The sequence below is a fragment of the Nelumbo lutea genome, chromosome 7 (assembly GCF_056320005.1).
Source record: "Nelumbo lutea isolate HS-2025 chromosome 7, American lotus-T2T, whole genome shotgun sequence".
Lineage (NCBI taxonomy): Eukaryota > Viridiplantae > Streptophyta > Magnoliopsida > Proteales > Nelumbonaceae > Nelumbo > Nelumbo lutea.
The window spans coordinates 5613680-5630183 of NC_142690.1; the positions used below are offsets into that span (position 1 = coordinate 5613680).

Consider the following 16504-nt stretch of genomic DNA (forward strand, 5'->3'; position numbering starts at 1 on the left):
AAAAAAAACCATCCAAATAAAATGACTTGAAAATAACTTCCATGCCTTATCTATACTATATATAAAAGTGTGAAACTTTTTTTGTACTAAAATTATCCTCTATTTCTTTGTTTGAGAAAGGGTATAAAAGTTATATTATTATAATTTTAATGATTAATATAATGACTATATTTGTGTATTTAATCCATCTCTAATTATAAAGGGTTGAAAATGTAACTTCAATTATTACTTTCCACCTCATTTAATCCCCTCTCATTTAGTCTTATACTTAAAGTATTAAATCCCATTTTCTATTATTAAACCCTATATTTTAAGTTATTTTTCACTAATAAATGCTACTAATTAGATCTATGTCAACAATATAAACCCATATATTTTAAAACGGACTTAAAAACAAAATCATTCTTTATTCAAGTGGTGGCTAAGCAATTCAACAATCTAAATCAATTGGTTAACCTATGAAGTCATAGTTAGGTAAAAAAAATTAAATATAAATAAATATAAAAAATTACAAAAAATGTAGAAAAATTAGACACATTATGATATTTTATTAATCAAATTAAAAAATAAGTGCAATAAACAATAATTATTTTTATCAATAATGAAAATGAAATACATAATTTAGAACTGACCAAAAATAAAATATAAAAAATAATAATTTATAGTTAGACTTTTGGATTAAATGTGTTAACCTTTAATGTCATAAATAAATAATAAAATATAAAAATACATAAATTTTGTAAAAAATATTCAAGCACATGTATAATATCATGTATTTATCATATTCAACTTAATATAAGTGTGACATATTAGAATTATTTTTACACACAAAAATACAAAAAAAAATATAGAAATTTTTGAACACATTTATAATTCTCTATTTACACTACTATTAAAAATATAAATAAGATTATTGAACTTTCTTTTGAGTGGGTTAATGGTTCTAGTTTTTGAGTCAATGGTTCAACCGTCCTGTTTGAGTGGGTCAAAATAGTAAGATGTAAAATATAATGTAACTTTTTATTTTGACCATTAGGTTAAAGTCCACCATATATATACATTATTATGAGAGGGGAGTGTGAAACTTTGAGGAGTAGGGGTGATCATGGGTCGGGTTGAGCCAAGCTGGGTTTGCACTTATGATAAGGGCTATAGCCTAGGCCCAGGCCCGAGTTGGCCTGGGGTTCCAAGCCTGAAACAAAAGCCCTAGCCCAGGTATATATGGGCATGGGCCAGGATCATATATAAAACAGTACATATATATAATGTTTTATATTAAATGACATGTAACATGCATATCAACTTATTTTATACATTATATAATATATAATATAAATTATACATGTTATATTATAATATAAAATAATGTGTGTGTATATATATATATATATACACAAACACATTATGCACAAAATGTGTATATTTACATATATGTGGGCCAGGTCTGGACTGAACAAAACCCTGGGCCAAACATAGAATTTTCCAGGGTGGGATGGGCTAAAATGATCAGCCCTAAGAAGGAGGCACCTAGTTAAAGTCACCATGTTCAGCCCTAAGAAGTGAGAAAAAAGAAAGATAAGGAAGCATTGCCAGTGGTGGTTGTCACCATGTTCAACAAGCATTGTTGTAGAGTTGTTTGCCCTAAGAAGAAGAAGAAGGAATCGGTGGCAGTGGCTATCACCTTGTTTATTATCATTGCGGCTACAACACCGCTTGCCCTCTTCTTAATATTTCTAAATATCTCCCAAATCGTAGATCATTTGCTTCATTGGAGTATCTCAAATCTTAATATAAGATCGATGTTTAATCTTTCATCTCTTGCATCGATTTTTTAATTTCTTCATTAGACTTGCATTTTTTTTTGTTACAACTTAAAAAGAATCACATAAATAAGAAAACTCAAAATCAAAATGGAATAACTAAAACCTTAACAATTTTTGGCTATTGGGAATAATCAACAAAGATTTTGAGACATGAAGGTTTCCCTTATCATTTTTTTTTATTTTACAATTTATATTTTAAAATAAATAAAAATATTTGGAATTAGTTTGAAAGCAACTCGAGAACCGTTAATCATGTCAAACATTTTAATGGTTAAACCATTTGGATCAGTAGTTCCCTAACCATTCCAATGGTTTTTTGTAAAATAACGATTCATGGCCAAAACGGAACAGATGACCTGACCATTTCCCGGGCCAAATGGTTCAATCATCTAGTCTAGTTTGATGTTTAAAACATTGGCTAAAACACTCATTTTTGAATTTAATCCTTATTTAATTGTAAGGTTTAAATTGTTAATTGAACTACTACTTTTCACCTCATTCAGATTCTTTTATTTGAATCTTACATTTTTTTGATAAATGAACAAAAGAAAAAGGTTTTATATCTATACTATATATGAAAGTGCAGATGCAGAGTATATTTTTTTTTGGATTAAAATTACTCACTATTTCTTTGTTTGATAAACGGTATGAAAGTAATTTTTATTACAAATTTAATGTCAACTTTTGATGGCTACTAAAATGCTCATATTTGTCTATTTATTACATTTATAATTTTAAGGGTTGAAAATGTAACTTCAATAATTACTTTCCACCTCATTTAATCCCATTTTATTAAATTTTATACTTAAAGGTATTAACTCCCATTTTCTAGTATTAAATCCTATATTTAAGTTATTTTTCACCAATAATTTATTTAAGTTATATCAATATTTTTAACAATATGAACTCACATATTTTAAAATTGACTCAAAAACAAAACCACTCTTTATCTAAGTGATGGCTAAGTAATTCGACCATCCCAATCAAATTTATAAACCTATGCAATCATAGTTAGGTAACAAAATTTTTAAAATAGAAATATAGAAGTTTACAAAAATGTAGAAAAAATTAGAAATATTAATGATATTTTATTAATCAAATTAAAAATAAGTGTAATAAATAATTATTATTGATAATGAAAATGATATATATACATTAGAAGTGACCAAAAATGAAATTATTTTACTATTTGGCAAAGATCAATAATTCAACTTTTGGGTAAATTGTGTTAACGTTTAATGTCATAAATATATAATAAAAATTAATAAAATATATATAAAAAAAAGCATTCAGACACTTGTGTAATATTAATTAGTTATCATATTAAACAAAAAATAGGTGTAACATATCGGAATTTGATGTAGCGCAATCCGGTCGGTCCTAGCTGTCAACGACATTGCCTCTGACTGGAGCAATAGTGCCTGAAAATGGAGAAGAAGGCGAGGAATCTCTGAGGAGGAAGCCAGCGAGATTGCTCCGAAGCTCAAGTTAGTATTTTCTCAAAGGCAAGATCAAAACCAGATAGTGCAAAGTTATCACGTACCTCTATTCTCAGGGGGAAGAGGGCCTTTTATAACCACTTCGCGCACTCAATCCCAAGCTCCTGTCATATCAGGTATCATTACCTTTGCACTCCTGCTAGTTCAGGTGTCGTCACCTCTGTCAGGGCAGGAAACCGCCACTACTCTCTTTGTTAGAGTCGTCTCTGTGGCTGGAGGTGGCGGTGGTAGATGGTCGTTGAAGTGCAGCTGTCAAGCGTCAAATCCCAAGTTAGTCTGGTGCGCCGCCTCAGGATACGAGTTCTGGTGTCAGGTACAGTGGTTCAGTTCGGCGGCCAGGAGATAGTGTCGGAGTGGTGCGCGAGGTAAAGTCTTGAGTTCGGATAGAAGTATGGCCTAAATTGCCCTGGGGTGGGCCAGTTCGGGTTGTGGCCCTTTGTGCTCTTCGCAAGGTTTGGGGCCAAGGGGAGAGTTCGGGCTTCTTTTGGGGAGCTCAAGTCATAGGTCCCTCTTGGGGGAGCTCGGGGTTTCTCTTCTTGGAGTCGCGCCTTGGGCACTGCCGTGCCAAGCTGTCGCTCTTCCCAGGTCACCCTTGGCTGCTTCCACGTGCCGGGTGGTCAAGAGGTCGGGTCAAATTTATCTCCATCAGATTTATTTTTACACAGAAATATAAAAAATTTAAAAAAAAAAGTGAATACATCTATAATTCTATATTTACGTTATTATTAAAAATATAAATAATATTGTGACATTTTCTTTTGACTAAAATACTCATTTTTAAATTTAGTCCCTATTTAGTTGTGCTGTTTAAATTGTAAACTGAATTACTACTTTACACCTCATTCAATTCTCTCTATTCTAATCTTACATTTCTTTGATAAATGAATAGAAAAAACACAAAAAAATAAAATATTATAAAAAGAAGAATCTGGCTAAGTAGGTGGACTTGTTAATGATACTTGAAATTTCACAACTCGATTCAATTATTACGTATTTATATAAGGTGTTTATGTAATCATATTTGAATTTTGCAATATGCATTCGATTAATAATAAAAAACAATAAACATATAAAAATAAAATAAATATTTATATAAACTTTTTGATATACTATTACCATTATTATCATCATTTAGAATTACCACCTGCAAAAGCATGTACACGCTTATTCATAAATAAAAATGTTTAAATATTGTCCCAACTGGGTTCATATTGGATCGGATTGGGGGTACTGGGTAGTTCCGTGTGCGACCCAATTATAAACGGGTCGGATGGAACTAATCAAATGCTTAGATCTGGTCCTCAAGGAGCACGCCTCACACTGACCTCACAACTCTTTTCCATTGAACATTTTCCATTAAAATTGGGATTCTAGCTGATAAGGGTAGCTTTTCGGCCTTAATATCAATTAAAGAAACACACTACATATAATAACAAAAAGAGGGCAACTTTTTTGAAGAAATAACAAAAAAGAACAACTGTATACAAAAGGAGAGCATTGTATGAGATACAATTCGTATCTCCTTTTTTATGACAAAATTGCGCCTTTATTAATTTTGAACAAAATCTTCCGATCCTCTTTCCCTCCTACTTGCAATTTTTTTTTCTCTCTCGAGTATCCATCTCTTCCCTACTCTGTAGTCGCTCAAATCTCCCTGCATCTCTCGTTCTCTTGAGTCTATAATCTTCTCTCCTTCTCTGTAATCACTCGACTCTCCCTGCATCATTCTCAGTTCATGAGAGTGAATCTCTGCTTCTCTCCGCATCTTTTAGTTCTTAATCGCCTGTTCGAGTGAATGTCTGCACACTTGGGTTCTCTGCTCGGGAGTTTCTCTTCACCTCTGCCTAGTAACATATTTATTTATTCTCTTTTATCAGTTTATTTTTCTGCATCACTTCACTACTTTTTTGGGTTTATTTTCCTTGCTTTCAACTGCTAGGGTTTTTCCATTCCAATGTATTCAATAATAATGGTTAAAATAATCGTGAATAGGTCTAGGAATTGTCTCCATTAAAGACTCAAGAGGTTATTGCATGTAATACTAGCATTTCTCCTACCATATACCGGACATTGCATGTAATACTTAGTACTTTTCAACAAATAGTGCATAAATAATCCAGTTCAGTTGTAAAGCCTTTGTTACATATCCAAGGACATATGACCTCATTCATGAAATGGTATTTTCAACTTATACAAGGACAAGATTTTAGATTTGTGAACTTAGGACTCTCCCAATCTCATTTGGATAATGTTTCTAGATTATAAGAAAAAGAATCCATAAAAGAAAGAGGAAAAGAGTTATAGAAGCACAAAAGACCCTCCATCGGTGACATTGGAATGAAAACGCATTTCTTAATTGAAAGCAAGGCAAAGAAACTCAAAAAAGTAGCAAAGAGAGGCAGCAAAATAAGTTTATAAAAGAGAATAAATAAATATCTTACTAGGCAGAGGTGAAGAGAAACTTTTGAGCAAAGAACCGAAATGTGCAGACCTTCCCTTCAACGAGCTCCAAAATGTGAAATATGAATTGTGCATACTGAAGAATCCGTCGCCAAGCTCCAAAATGTGAAATGTGAATCGTAAAGTAGCTTCAAAATCTCCCGAGCTGAAACTTCTTTGTAATCAAGTGATTAAGGAGATAAAAGATTGGAGATTCGAAAAAATTAGAAAGGAGACTAGGGGATTAGAGAGGAGAGAAGAGAGAGAAAAGAAAACATCGCACACAAGAGAGAAAGTGGATCGGAGGATTTTGTTAAAATTAATGAAGGGGCAATTTTGTCATAAAAAGAAGAGATACGAATTGTATCTCGTACGATGCTCCGTTTTCGTATACAATCGCTCTTTTTTTATATTTCTTTAAAAAAGTTGCCCTCTTTTAGTAGGTGTGTTTCATTAATTGATATTATGTCCCAAAAGCCTTATCGGCTAGAATCCCTTAAAAATTTACAATTTCGAAGATATTCCCGATGCACGGTGTGAGGCGCGCACTGTTACGAGCAGAGCCGATCGCACTAGTGCTGGGACAAACGGAAACGGTTACTATTGGCTTTTCAAAGAAGCTTCCGTGGCGCGTTAAGTTGGCTCTTCGTCCTCGAGTGCTGGGCAGGCATCTGCCCAGATGAGGAAGAGGCGGAGAGTCCCGGAGGTTCTATGGAGGTTGTACCGCAATCAGGTGCGCAGTTTAGCAGACACTATCATATCGTTACTTCCTCCTCCGTCTTCGTCTGCGGACTGCCGGTGCAAGGGCCGGCGCTGTCTCGTCTGCAGCGGCAAGGATGCCATGTCCTTCCTCTTGAGACCCGAAGACCCACCTGACTATCACAGGCTCCTGAATGAATGTTTCATCGTCGTCTCGGACAATGCACCAAATCTCACCTCCTTCTATACTGATCATCGGTGGACACAGGATCAGGTAAGCTTTCTGTATTTACATTTCATACACGACTTGAATGTCTTGCTATTCTTAGCTTAAATCATAGAATACTATGCATAGAACGAACACGATGCCAGTAAAAACGATGAAGTTTGGGCGAACAATATGCATTTTTACCAATCTCGGTCAAAGTTTCCCTATCATGAAGAACGACGATTGCATGATTCATATTGCAACGCTTGATAAACACATGAATCCATGGTTGTTCATTCGACAATGCAGCTTTCCTAGATGGAGTATACCTCAACAGTTGAACTAATCAAGGAAACCTTGAGGTTGCTGTTTGTATGGATGAACTATTTCGTAGCTCACAAAAATAGTGAGGAAAGAAAGTGACACCGGATAATTAAGACCGCTCAAGTTGTTTTTTTCTTCAAGTTGCGAACTTCGGAAAGGTGCTCTATCAGTTGGACATGTGAATTGATTAGTACATTCCTCAAATTGTCTATAAAGGGATAGTCAAAATCTTCCATATTCGACATTGTTCTATGCAAGATTCCGTCATCTTTCTGTCTAATAAGGTTACAGAAGAACTGGTCCGGGTTTTGTCTTTTGTGTGTATCGTGGCAAATGATGCACTCAGTTTTCCCATTATTTTCTCTTTTTAGTTTATGCATGCCAAATTATATTAATAAGGCAAGTTACTGAAATTACCTGTTTCTTAGGAAACACAAGGATCTCATTGAACCATTTGGGTTTTATTTGATGGAAGGACCAGAATCTTGATTAAACATGGCCGAACCTGTTATAGTTGCTGGAAGAATTATAAAAAAATTTCAGCCCAACCCGAGAACCGGTTTCTTGGTATTTTGGAATCTGAATTTCTGGATAGAACTTGCATTAAACTTGGACCAGATTTGAAACCATAATTTAGAAATGAACATACCTGATACTGAGTCCACAAGATGCAGCTCCCAAAGTGGAAGTTCATGCCCAAAATCAGACCAAAATCGACCTCCAACAGTCCAAGTGAAGATGGCCCAACTGTATATGTGAAGTCGATTCAGCAACACTCTCCTAACCGAATTGAACACCAATTGCTTGGGATTCGATGCAGCTGTGTGAACCTCCTTTTCTCTGATGTTTTTCTTAAAAAACACAACAGAGAGTTGATGGGAATCAACCTTCTCTATGGCTGGTTTGAACTAGGGTTTTTGGGTGCAAGGAAGAATGCATAGTTTGCTCCTCTCTCTAATCTCTTTTATAGAGCATTCTCCTAATTGGATTAGGTCTTGATCCAAATCAGATTTGGATCAGGACTTAATCCTCTTAATAGAGTGGGTATTCCATACCCATTTCCATATCTTTATTTGATCCATGTCACATGATAACTTAAGTTGTCATGTGATTTTTTTAACTAGTCTTATTAGTAACGGGCTTAGGTCCATTTTCTTTAATGGTTCACATACATAGGTGTTGCATGACATATTAGGCTTGATTATATATTTGTATGGCATGAGACCCACAAAGGTCTCATTACAAGTCCATATGGATTTGACCCATGTCTGGAAAGAAACAAGTCAATTTCACTCCATAAGGCTAACCACCCCATAAAACCCAAGGATAATGGACTGATATGAGATAAAACCATCAAGTTATCGGCCTTCTAATGGTCTCTTGCCTTTAACCTCTCAGTCCTAAATAGTCAAAACACTACTTGTAGGGAAGGACCTCTTCTTTGATTGCTAAATGCAATGTCACACCCTTTGCTCAGATGGATCCTGAGATTAAAACCTTTTATATATATATATAAATACACTTTGCAAATTTGATTTCAAATACAATTGAAATCCACTGCCGGTAGTTTTAGGTTTCCATTAGAGAGTGTAAACCCTGATGTTCACTTTGTTTGACAAAGGGGCTGATCCTATCACTATGATCACTCACTCAGGTAATATCTTAAGTATTTAGCCCTAGATTGATCTCACTGGTTGGCATATCAAAAGCAACTCAATCCAAAGTCCAAACCTAGTGTAATATCATAATCAAGTCTGGGGTTAAGTGCAATTTTCTAGTTTTGCCCATTTGTCTCCAAGGTCCAGGGCATAATTGGAAATTGGTCCAGGTTTAGTGCTTCTCATAAACACCTAGTAACTGTGCTTGGGGTTTAACCCCAGCAGCTGAGACAAGCTGTTTCACCAATTCAGCAACACATCAGTGTCATCCTTGTCAAGATAAACTCCCTAGGTTTATCCAATGATTGAGAACATTCTAAACTAATAGATGCCTCATAAGTGTCCAGTTTAAGGAGTAATTCGCAAAAACATACCAATCTGAACATAAAACAATAATGTACTTATTTTATTAAGACATAAAATTCTGTGTACATCAATCTAATTGGAGCTTAGGGCATAATCTGTCTAACATTAACAATGTGCATTCTTTCTTAGGCTGTGTTTGGTTTAAAAAAAAAGACTAGTGTGCATGAATGCTTGTGTCAGTGTTATGGAATAGGTGTTGGAGTTAGTTATGTTCTTTTATACATGTCAACAAAAACTTGTATAAGTCGGTGTAACTGTAACCTATTGTATGTATTTATATTGGACGAATGAATACATCTTCATTTTCTCACTAGTTCTCGGATATCATTATACAATAGGGATTGCTAGAAGAGTAGGTTTTTATGCACACACATGGAAAAATTCAAAAATTACTATAGCCCTATGGGAATTGGGAATAACAAAAAACATTATCATTATTATTATCTGTATTACATTTTAGGTTATGCAAGTCTTTGTGTTATAGGGTATTTGCGGTGATCTTGTTATTTCTTTCCTTTATGTTTTCTTCTGAAAAAAGAAAAGAACACACTTTAACCTGACAACAAGACATGGCAAAGGAAGGTCCTTTATTGTGTTATTTTGTTAGGTTGATACTTTGTCAGAGCCATGAAATTTACAGTTGTATATAAGTTTGCCGTGTTCTCGTCTTGCCTGTCTATGTTATTTCTGCATGCAGTTTTCAGGGAAAGGAAACAGTTAAAAGGGTACATTGCTGAATGAAGTGGTCTTGTATGCATAACCAGCCAGCTTTGCTGTTTTTCAGATTGTCAAAAAGACCATTGAAATGATACTGTCAGATTCACAATCGTCCTCGAATGTAATTTGCAATGGTTATGATAAAGTAAGTTTAGAATTTTATTTTGATCTCTATCCTTAAGGCTATGTTTGGTTTGAAGGAAAATGTAAGGAAAGGAAGGGAAAAGTAGGGAAACCTTTACAACTCTTGTATTGGTTTCCCTGTCTTGCCCTTACTTTCCCTGCCTTTTCCTTCAAACCAAACATAGCCTAAAGGAAAATAATGTAACAAGATAATAATACCACAGGAACTTGTATGCCCATAAACATGTCAACATTAACATTATGAGTTTGAATGGTACATGCTTTTCAATGTGATAGGTACTCATCCATTGATTTTAGTTCTCTTGTTTGTTTGTAAATACATTCTTGTCCATTGACAACTTGGAAATATTTATCTGCCTCTGGCAGGGCACTCGTTCAAGCTCCATTGTAGATCTTCTTACTACTTCGGCTTGGTGTGTTCTTTTACAAAGGGTAAATTTTTTACCTTGAATTTAGTTGTTTGCTTTGCTAATATTAAGGACAGTTCTTTTTTTGTAATTCCTTAGAATATTGGGTTTCTAAAACTTGCAGATTCAGGATCATGTAATGATTCATCTTTTAAAGCATACATCAATATTTTTGCCACTTCCCCTGGGGAACCACCATCAAGTGGCAGGTCCTTCCATCATTGATTTAGGCATCCAGTTCTCAAGAAATATATCGGAGTCTGATTGTCCACAGTCTTCACCTGTACAGTTTGGTAATCAAAATTGTTAGCATCTTGAATTTTCTTGTGATGTTGATTTGACATGTATTGGTTTATTCTTCCATTGGGTATTCACTTTAACCTTAGTTGGCGTTTCGGACAATGTTGCAAACCTAGTACTTCTTGAAGTTACTCGTACATGTGCTCTGTTTTTGATGTTTTATACATGCCTCCTCTATTAGTTCACAGGATGCATTAGGCTAGATCAGTACCCTCTGTGGCCTTGACTTGTTTCTGCCTCTCTCTCTCTCTGCTGCATATTCTTTTTTGTGTATATGAATTGAAAAAAAAGAAGGTCGGAAAGCATGTAGATGAATAGACCTGAACATTATTTTTTTTTTCTTTTGGCAAGTACTGAGAACTTTATTAAGCAAAAAAGAAGAGATGTGCAATTTAGATGTGTACGGGTTGATTCCTGTATAAAAAAATTAATCTTTACACAATATATGCATCCTGTGTAGTATATCCTAGAACAATAATGAAAGTAACGAACCAGCTTTTAGCAAGTCCTTAACTTGTAGAAACAAACTATTCATTAATTGCTTGCCTTTTTTTGTTAAGTAACTTCACAAAAATTGTATTGAATTAATTGTTTGTCTTTTCACTTGTATTCAGTTTGGATAATTTGTCTTGCATTATTATGTTCTTGTATTGTATTTAAAAAAATTTCCCTTATGCTTTTGCTATTTATTTTGTGACATTCTGTTTCAAGTTATACACTTTTGCTTGGGGGCTGTTTGATAGTGGCTGAAATCACTGAACTGCATGACTTATTACTTTGCCTTTAGCGTTTAAATAAATAAAATATTTGATGGTATTCTTAAATTCAGATTCAGCCATTAAGTAGTTTACAACCTTAATAACTTAAACAACAAATAAGTCGCACTTCATCCACTTCATCTGTTATGAAATAGCCACTTAGAAGTGCTTGCTTGGGAGGGCTGAAGTGCAGCAGCTTGTGGCTTTCTGAAGTGGGATCCACATGGACAGCTTATAAGCTATGTTGGTGAAAAATCCAGAGAGCCCAAATCGGCTGTCCGCTTCAGCATCTTTGAATAACTTATCTGGAACACTTCAAGGCAGCTTAGTTGAATCTTCAGCTCAGCCTACCCAAAGGGGCCTGAAGAATTATCCTGTTAGGTAGCTCTTTCTTTGCCAGTCATCTTGAAGTGTCTTGTTGTACTTAACCAAAAAAAACTCATTGGGTTATAACATTATATTTTATAAAGTTTGTGATTTCATGAGATGGTTACTCTTCCTCAGGTCCCCAAAAGAGAAAAAGAGTTGATCATGAAGATAATTCTAAGCCCTACAATGTAATCTCTTTACAGCAATCTGATAGTTTTTTTGGTGTCAACAACTCCTTGGGTTCTTTTAATTGCCATATTGGTTGTAACCGCAAAAGCTCTTTAAGCTCATTTGATTGGAATCACATTAATTCATCTGAAGCACATAATCTGGACTTTAATGTTAATAATAAAGTGGACTCAAATGGGAAACTTCAAGATAGCTTAAGCAAGACTACAAAAACTATTAGGAAGCACTTAAGACCATTTAGCTGGCAACGCCATAGAAAGCGGATACGGATGAATTGTCCAGAAGAGAGTGTGCTGAAAACTAGCACCAGCATTTCTAATGATAAAGAAAATACCTATGGGATGTGTCAACGAAACTCCAGTGGCAGCTTAAGACATCAGCGGAAGAAGGCAACTCCTTGCCAAGAGCTCAAAAAGCTACAAAGACTTCAGGTTCACTCAAAAAAAGTAAGCTATTATTTTTAATGTTGTAGAACATGAATAAATATTTCCATCTGCTCTGTGCGTATGTAATTATATTAGCTTTTCTTCAATCAATTATATCATTCACTTTTTTTTTTTGCATTTTATTAAATTAGGAGGAACTTAAAGTTATTAAAGCTTGTTATATATGTTGGTGTGAAAATTTTAATAAATTCTCATGCAACATAATTCACTCAATCAAGTGATTGAGTTTTTTTTTATTATTATTATTTTGGGTAAGGCCCATTCAGGGAATCATACGGATTGTTCCCCTTAATTACATCTCCACAAGAAAGTAGAGAACACCTTTTGATTGTGACTTAGGTAAATGAATGCATAGAGAAAAGAACAATAGAGTACTTAAAAAGAACTTTTCATTTGCATTTCTTTTACATCAAGTGTACAAGAATGAGAAGAAAAAAAAAAAGAAAATACAATTGAGAAACTATACAACAATACATTTCTCTCTTTTCTTTTTGATGCAAGGAAGATTTCCTTCTCACTCCTTTTTTCACAATAAGCTGTAGTTAATCAAATGAAATTCTGATTGTAAAACAGCCGTAATCCTTTGGATTTTTGCCTACAAGAAGGGAACCATAGTCAACCAAATTGAATATTTGATTGTAGATGGTTTTTATCCCCCTGTTTTTCATTTTCATTTGAAGGGAACCATAATCAGCCCTTGAGAATTAGACCGTAGATGGTTTAATCCCTCACTTTGTCTTGAAAGAGGGACCATAATCAAGCAAAGTAGAGGCACCTGGTCGTAGATGGTTTATTTCCTTCTATTTCCTTAATCAAAAGTGAAAATAAAAGAGAGAGAAAGAAGGATATATAGCATAAGACATATATAGGAAGTATTCCTGGAGAGGACTTTCCCTTTCCTACTTGTATTAGTGAAGCTTCTTTTCCTTCCCTATCTTCCCTTGAGCACTTCTCTTTTCTTCTCTCTTTATCTTCGCTTTTTTTAAGAATCTCTTGAGATAATTTTCTCCGAAGATAGCATCTGTGTAAGAGCCTCTAGCTTCCCCTAAAGGAGCTTAAATAGGGAGTGGGGTAGTTATGTAACTACCTCCTCCTCCTAGGTGAAGGACACCTGTTCCTCCCACTTAAAGAGAGGGAACTACCATACAGGATACTTTTTTATAGCTTTGATGATTTGGCTAGCAGACTAGCCAAGCCACTTTTTTGGGTTATTAAATTATTAATATTATTTGGATTAAAAAAATGCCTTCAACAATATATAACACCAAAAAAAATCTATAAAAAAAGCATATAACACCAAATAATAGTGCCAATATTTTGTTTTTTATTTATAACATAATATTATTTTTGAGAAAAAGGATAAAGTTTAGATTTTTTTGTTACAGTTGTGAAATACACCTGCAATAATTCAGAAAATATAGAAAAAGAGAAGAAAAGAAAGAGGTTCAGCAGAAGTTTGTGGAAGAAGAAGGAAGAAGAAGAGAGAGAAGAGAAGAATTCGTTCCTTTCTCTCTACCCCCCCAAGATATCTTTTATTCTCTTAATTCTAATCTGAGTACAATTCCCTGGATGCCCTTAATAGGGTAGCCAGCACTAAAGAAATAATAAAACAAAACAAAACAAAAGAGGCCCATAACTTAAAGAACATAAACTTAAAACATAACTTAAAAGAAATAATGACACTAAGACCCATTTGGCCCATTCTCACTACAGTTACTAATAAGAAAAAGAGCCCATGTGCACCAAGCATCTGCACATTGAGAATATACAAAAATCAAATATACGAGTATTACTCTCACTCCAAATGGCCTAAAAGCTGCAGAAAGGACCAACTTCCACATAATCTTGCCCTTCTGACTCAAACCCCCCAACTGCCAAGCTTCTGGGAATTCTCTTGATGTTTCTGGAAATCAGGTTTGTGTCGCAGATAAACCCAAGGCCTTTACCCACACCTCACCAGCAAACCTGCAGTGAAGGAAGAGATGGTCAAGAATCTCTATGCAGCTATCAGAGAAAATACAGATTAGATTGTCCACTGTCATCCCTCTCTTCAACAAGTTGTGTGTAGTGAGGCACCTATTATACACTATCACAAAGAGACGTATGAGGGGATCAGGAAGCACCAAATCATGATAATAGAAAATTACTATCACTCCCTTGAGACAATCTCCTGTATAAAGAATTCACAGAGAAGATCTTTGATCCATCCCATGTCTAAATCCTTTTATCCTACTGCCTCAGTGGCTCCTGCCTATGTTAGTGTTCTGTAATATTTTTAGCAGATTCACCACTGAGACAACCTCTCAATCATTTAGACTCCTAACTAATGGGCTCCACATTATGGCATCATTATGAATTTCAAATTTATAACACAATAAATTCATCGAAAGAGATGATAGATAGGACAATTGGTAGAAAGTGTATTCCCCTTGTTGAGTATTTCATTGCATCTTGAAATAAGGTTATATTTGTCTCATTTATCTTTTCTTCTCTCTTCTCACCTATTCTTCATTCGTATTTTACATAGAAAATCATTGTTACCTTGGTTCAATAATCCATAAAAGGGAGAGATTGTGGAGGATGTTGCCCATGAAATTAGAGCAGGATGGGCAAAATGTGTGTGTGGGGGGGGTACATTTAGTGTCTTTTTAATTGTTACAATAGAAGGAAGTACATCTAGTGTTCTGATAAAAAAAAGGTACATCTAGTGTCTTATGTGATAGGAGAGTACCACTTAGGCTAAAAGAAAATTCTTATATAACAGTTTATGGTTAGCAATGTTGTATGGAACTGAGTGTTGTGATAGGCCAGTAGATTGTTATTTCTTGTTTTAAAACCATTTATAAAATTTTCCTTTTAGCCTAAGTGATATTCTCTTGTCACGCAAGATTCCAGATGCTACAAATGGAATAAACACCTTTAGACTTCCAACTTCATCCCATACAAAATGACAATCTACTAAGATATGTTTCATCCTCTTATGAAACATTGGATTTTTTATCCCATACAATGGATCAATCCTGTTATGCAATGCTGGAAAGGTGTTGTAGAATGGTTTGAAGGGAAAGATAAGAACTAAAGATATGATAATAAAACACATAGCAGTGAAAGCCTGCTGGGTAAAAACTAAAGATTTATTCTCTCTTCTCCATAGATGACATTATGACAGGGTAGTCTTAAGTGGTCAGCTTATTGACCATAAGGATTAGAGTCCATGTACATTCAAGTCCACTGGGGAGCCACTAGTTAAAGTTGAACCTTGATGGGTGTGGGTGGGATTGGAAACCCAGAACCTTCAGGTATAAGTTGGGTATATAAAGATGAGAGAAGAACTATTCTGGAAATGTACTCCAGATCAGCTGGAAATGCAGACTTCATAAGGGCAGAACTGCTAGCAGCATGGCAAGGACTATGAGTGGGAAGAACTTAAAAGTTTTAAAAATGTAATGGCACATGGAGACTCAGAAGTAGTGGTTGGCTGGATGAAAAACAATAATTTAGGCTTATGGCAGACTGGCAGTACATATACTAATGAGGGAGATAAGACATTTGACTTAAGAGATGGGGGCTACCTTTTCTTTAATACAAAGATCAGCAAATAGCCTAGCCAAAACCTTGGCTAAGCATGTTGTGCATAGGGAGCATCTCTTTTGGTCTCAAATATAATGTATATGGTAGAATGGGTGCGGAGGCCTTTGGCTTGATCACAACCGGGGATGCTTTGGCATGGTGTATATACATCCTTTTTAAAATATCTGATAAATCTTTTAGTTGTCGACAAAAAAAAAATCTCTTATGAGATTATATTGCAACAATCAAGCTGCCATTGACATTGCTCATAATCCCATTTAACATGATAAGAAAAAATATTCAGGTTAATTAGCATTTCATAAGGGAGAAAGTTGCTACAGGTGAAGTTTGTCTACTTTTTGTGAGAATAGACGATCAACTTGCTGATGTTCTTACAAAAAGAGTTGTTAAACACTCAATTGATTATATTCTTGGCAAGCTAGGCATGCTTAATATTTGTGCTCAGCTTAAGGGGAAGTTTTGAGTATTTCATTGTTTTTTTTTTTTTGATTGGTAAGTGCCAAGTTCTATTAGATGATAAAAGAATGAGTTATTTACAAGACACCTTGCATCCCCAATTATAGGCTG

At 34.7% G+C, this 16504-nt stretch overlaps 1 protein-coding gene across 7 annotated transcripts in view; it reads left to right on the forward strand.

The window, feature by feature from the left end:
- Positions 1-6238: 6238 nt before the first annotated feature.
- The window catches only part of TERT (telomerase reverse transcriptase), a 32475-nt gene continuing 22209 nt past the window's right edge, over positions 6239-16504 (forward strand). For 6 of the 7 annotated variants that reach the window (XR_016102116.1, XM_088954118.1, XM_088954119.1 and 3 more), the window contains exons 1-5: positions 6239-6734; positions 9801-9878; positions 10244-10309; positions 10409-10577; positions 11847-12346. Coding sequence is in view for 6 of the 7 variants with exons in the window: in XM_088954118.1 (XP_088810244.1) it covers positions 6441-6734; positions 9801-9878; positions 10244-10309; positions 10409-10577; positions 11847-12346 (1107 nt within the window). In the remaining variant the exon portion in view is untranslated. Of the gene's footprint in view, positions 6735-9713; positions 9879-10243; positions 10310-10408; positions 10578-11846; positions 12347-16504 lie in introns of all 7 variants that reach the window. The other variant, XM_088954120.1, reaches the window with a different exon arrangement.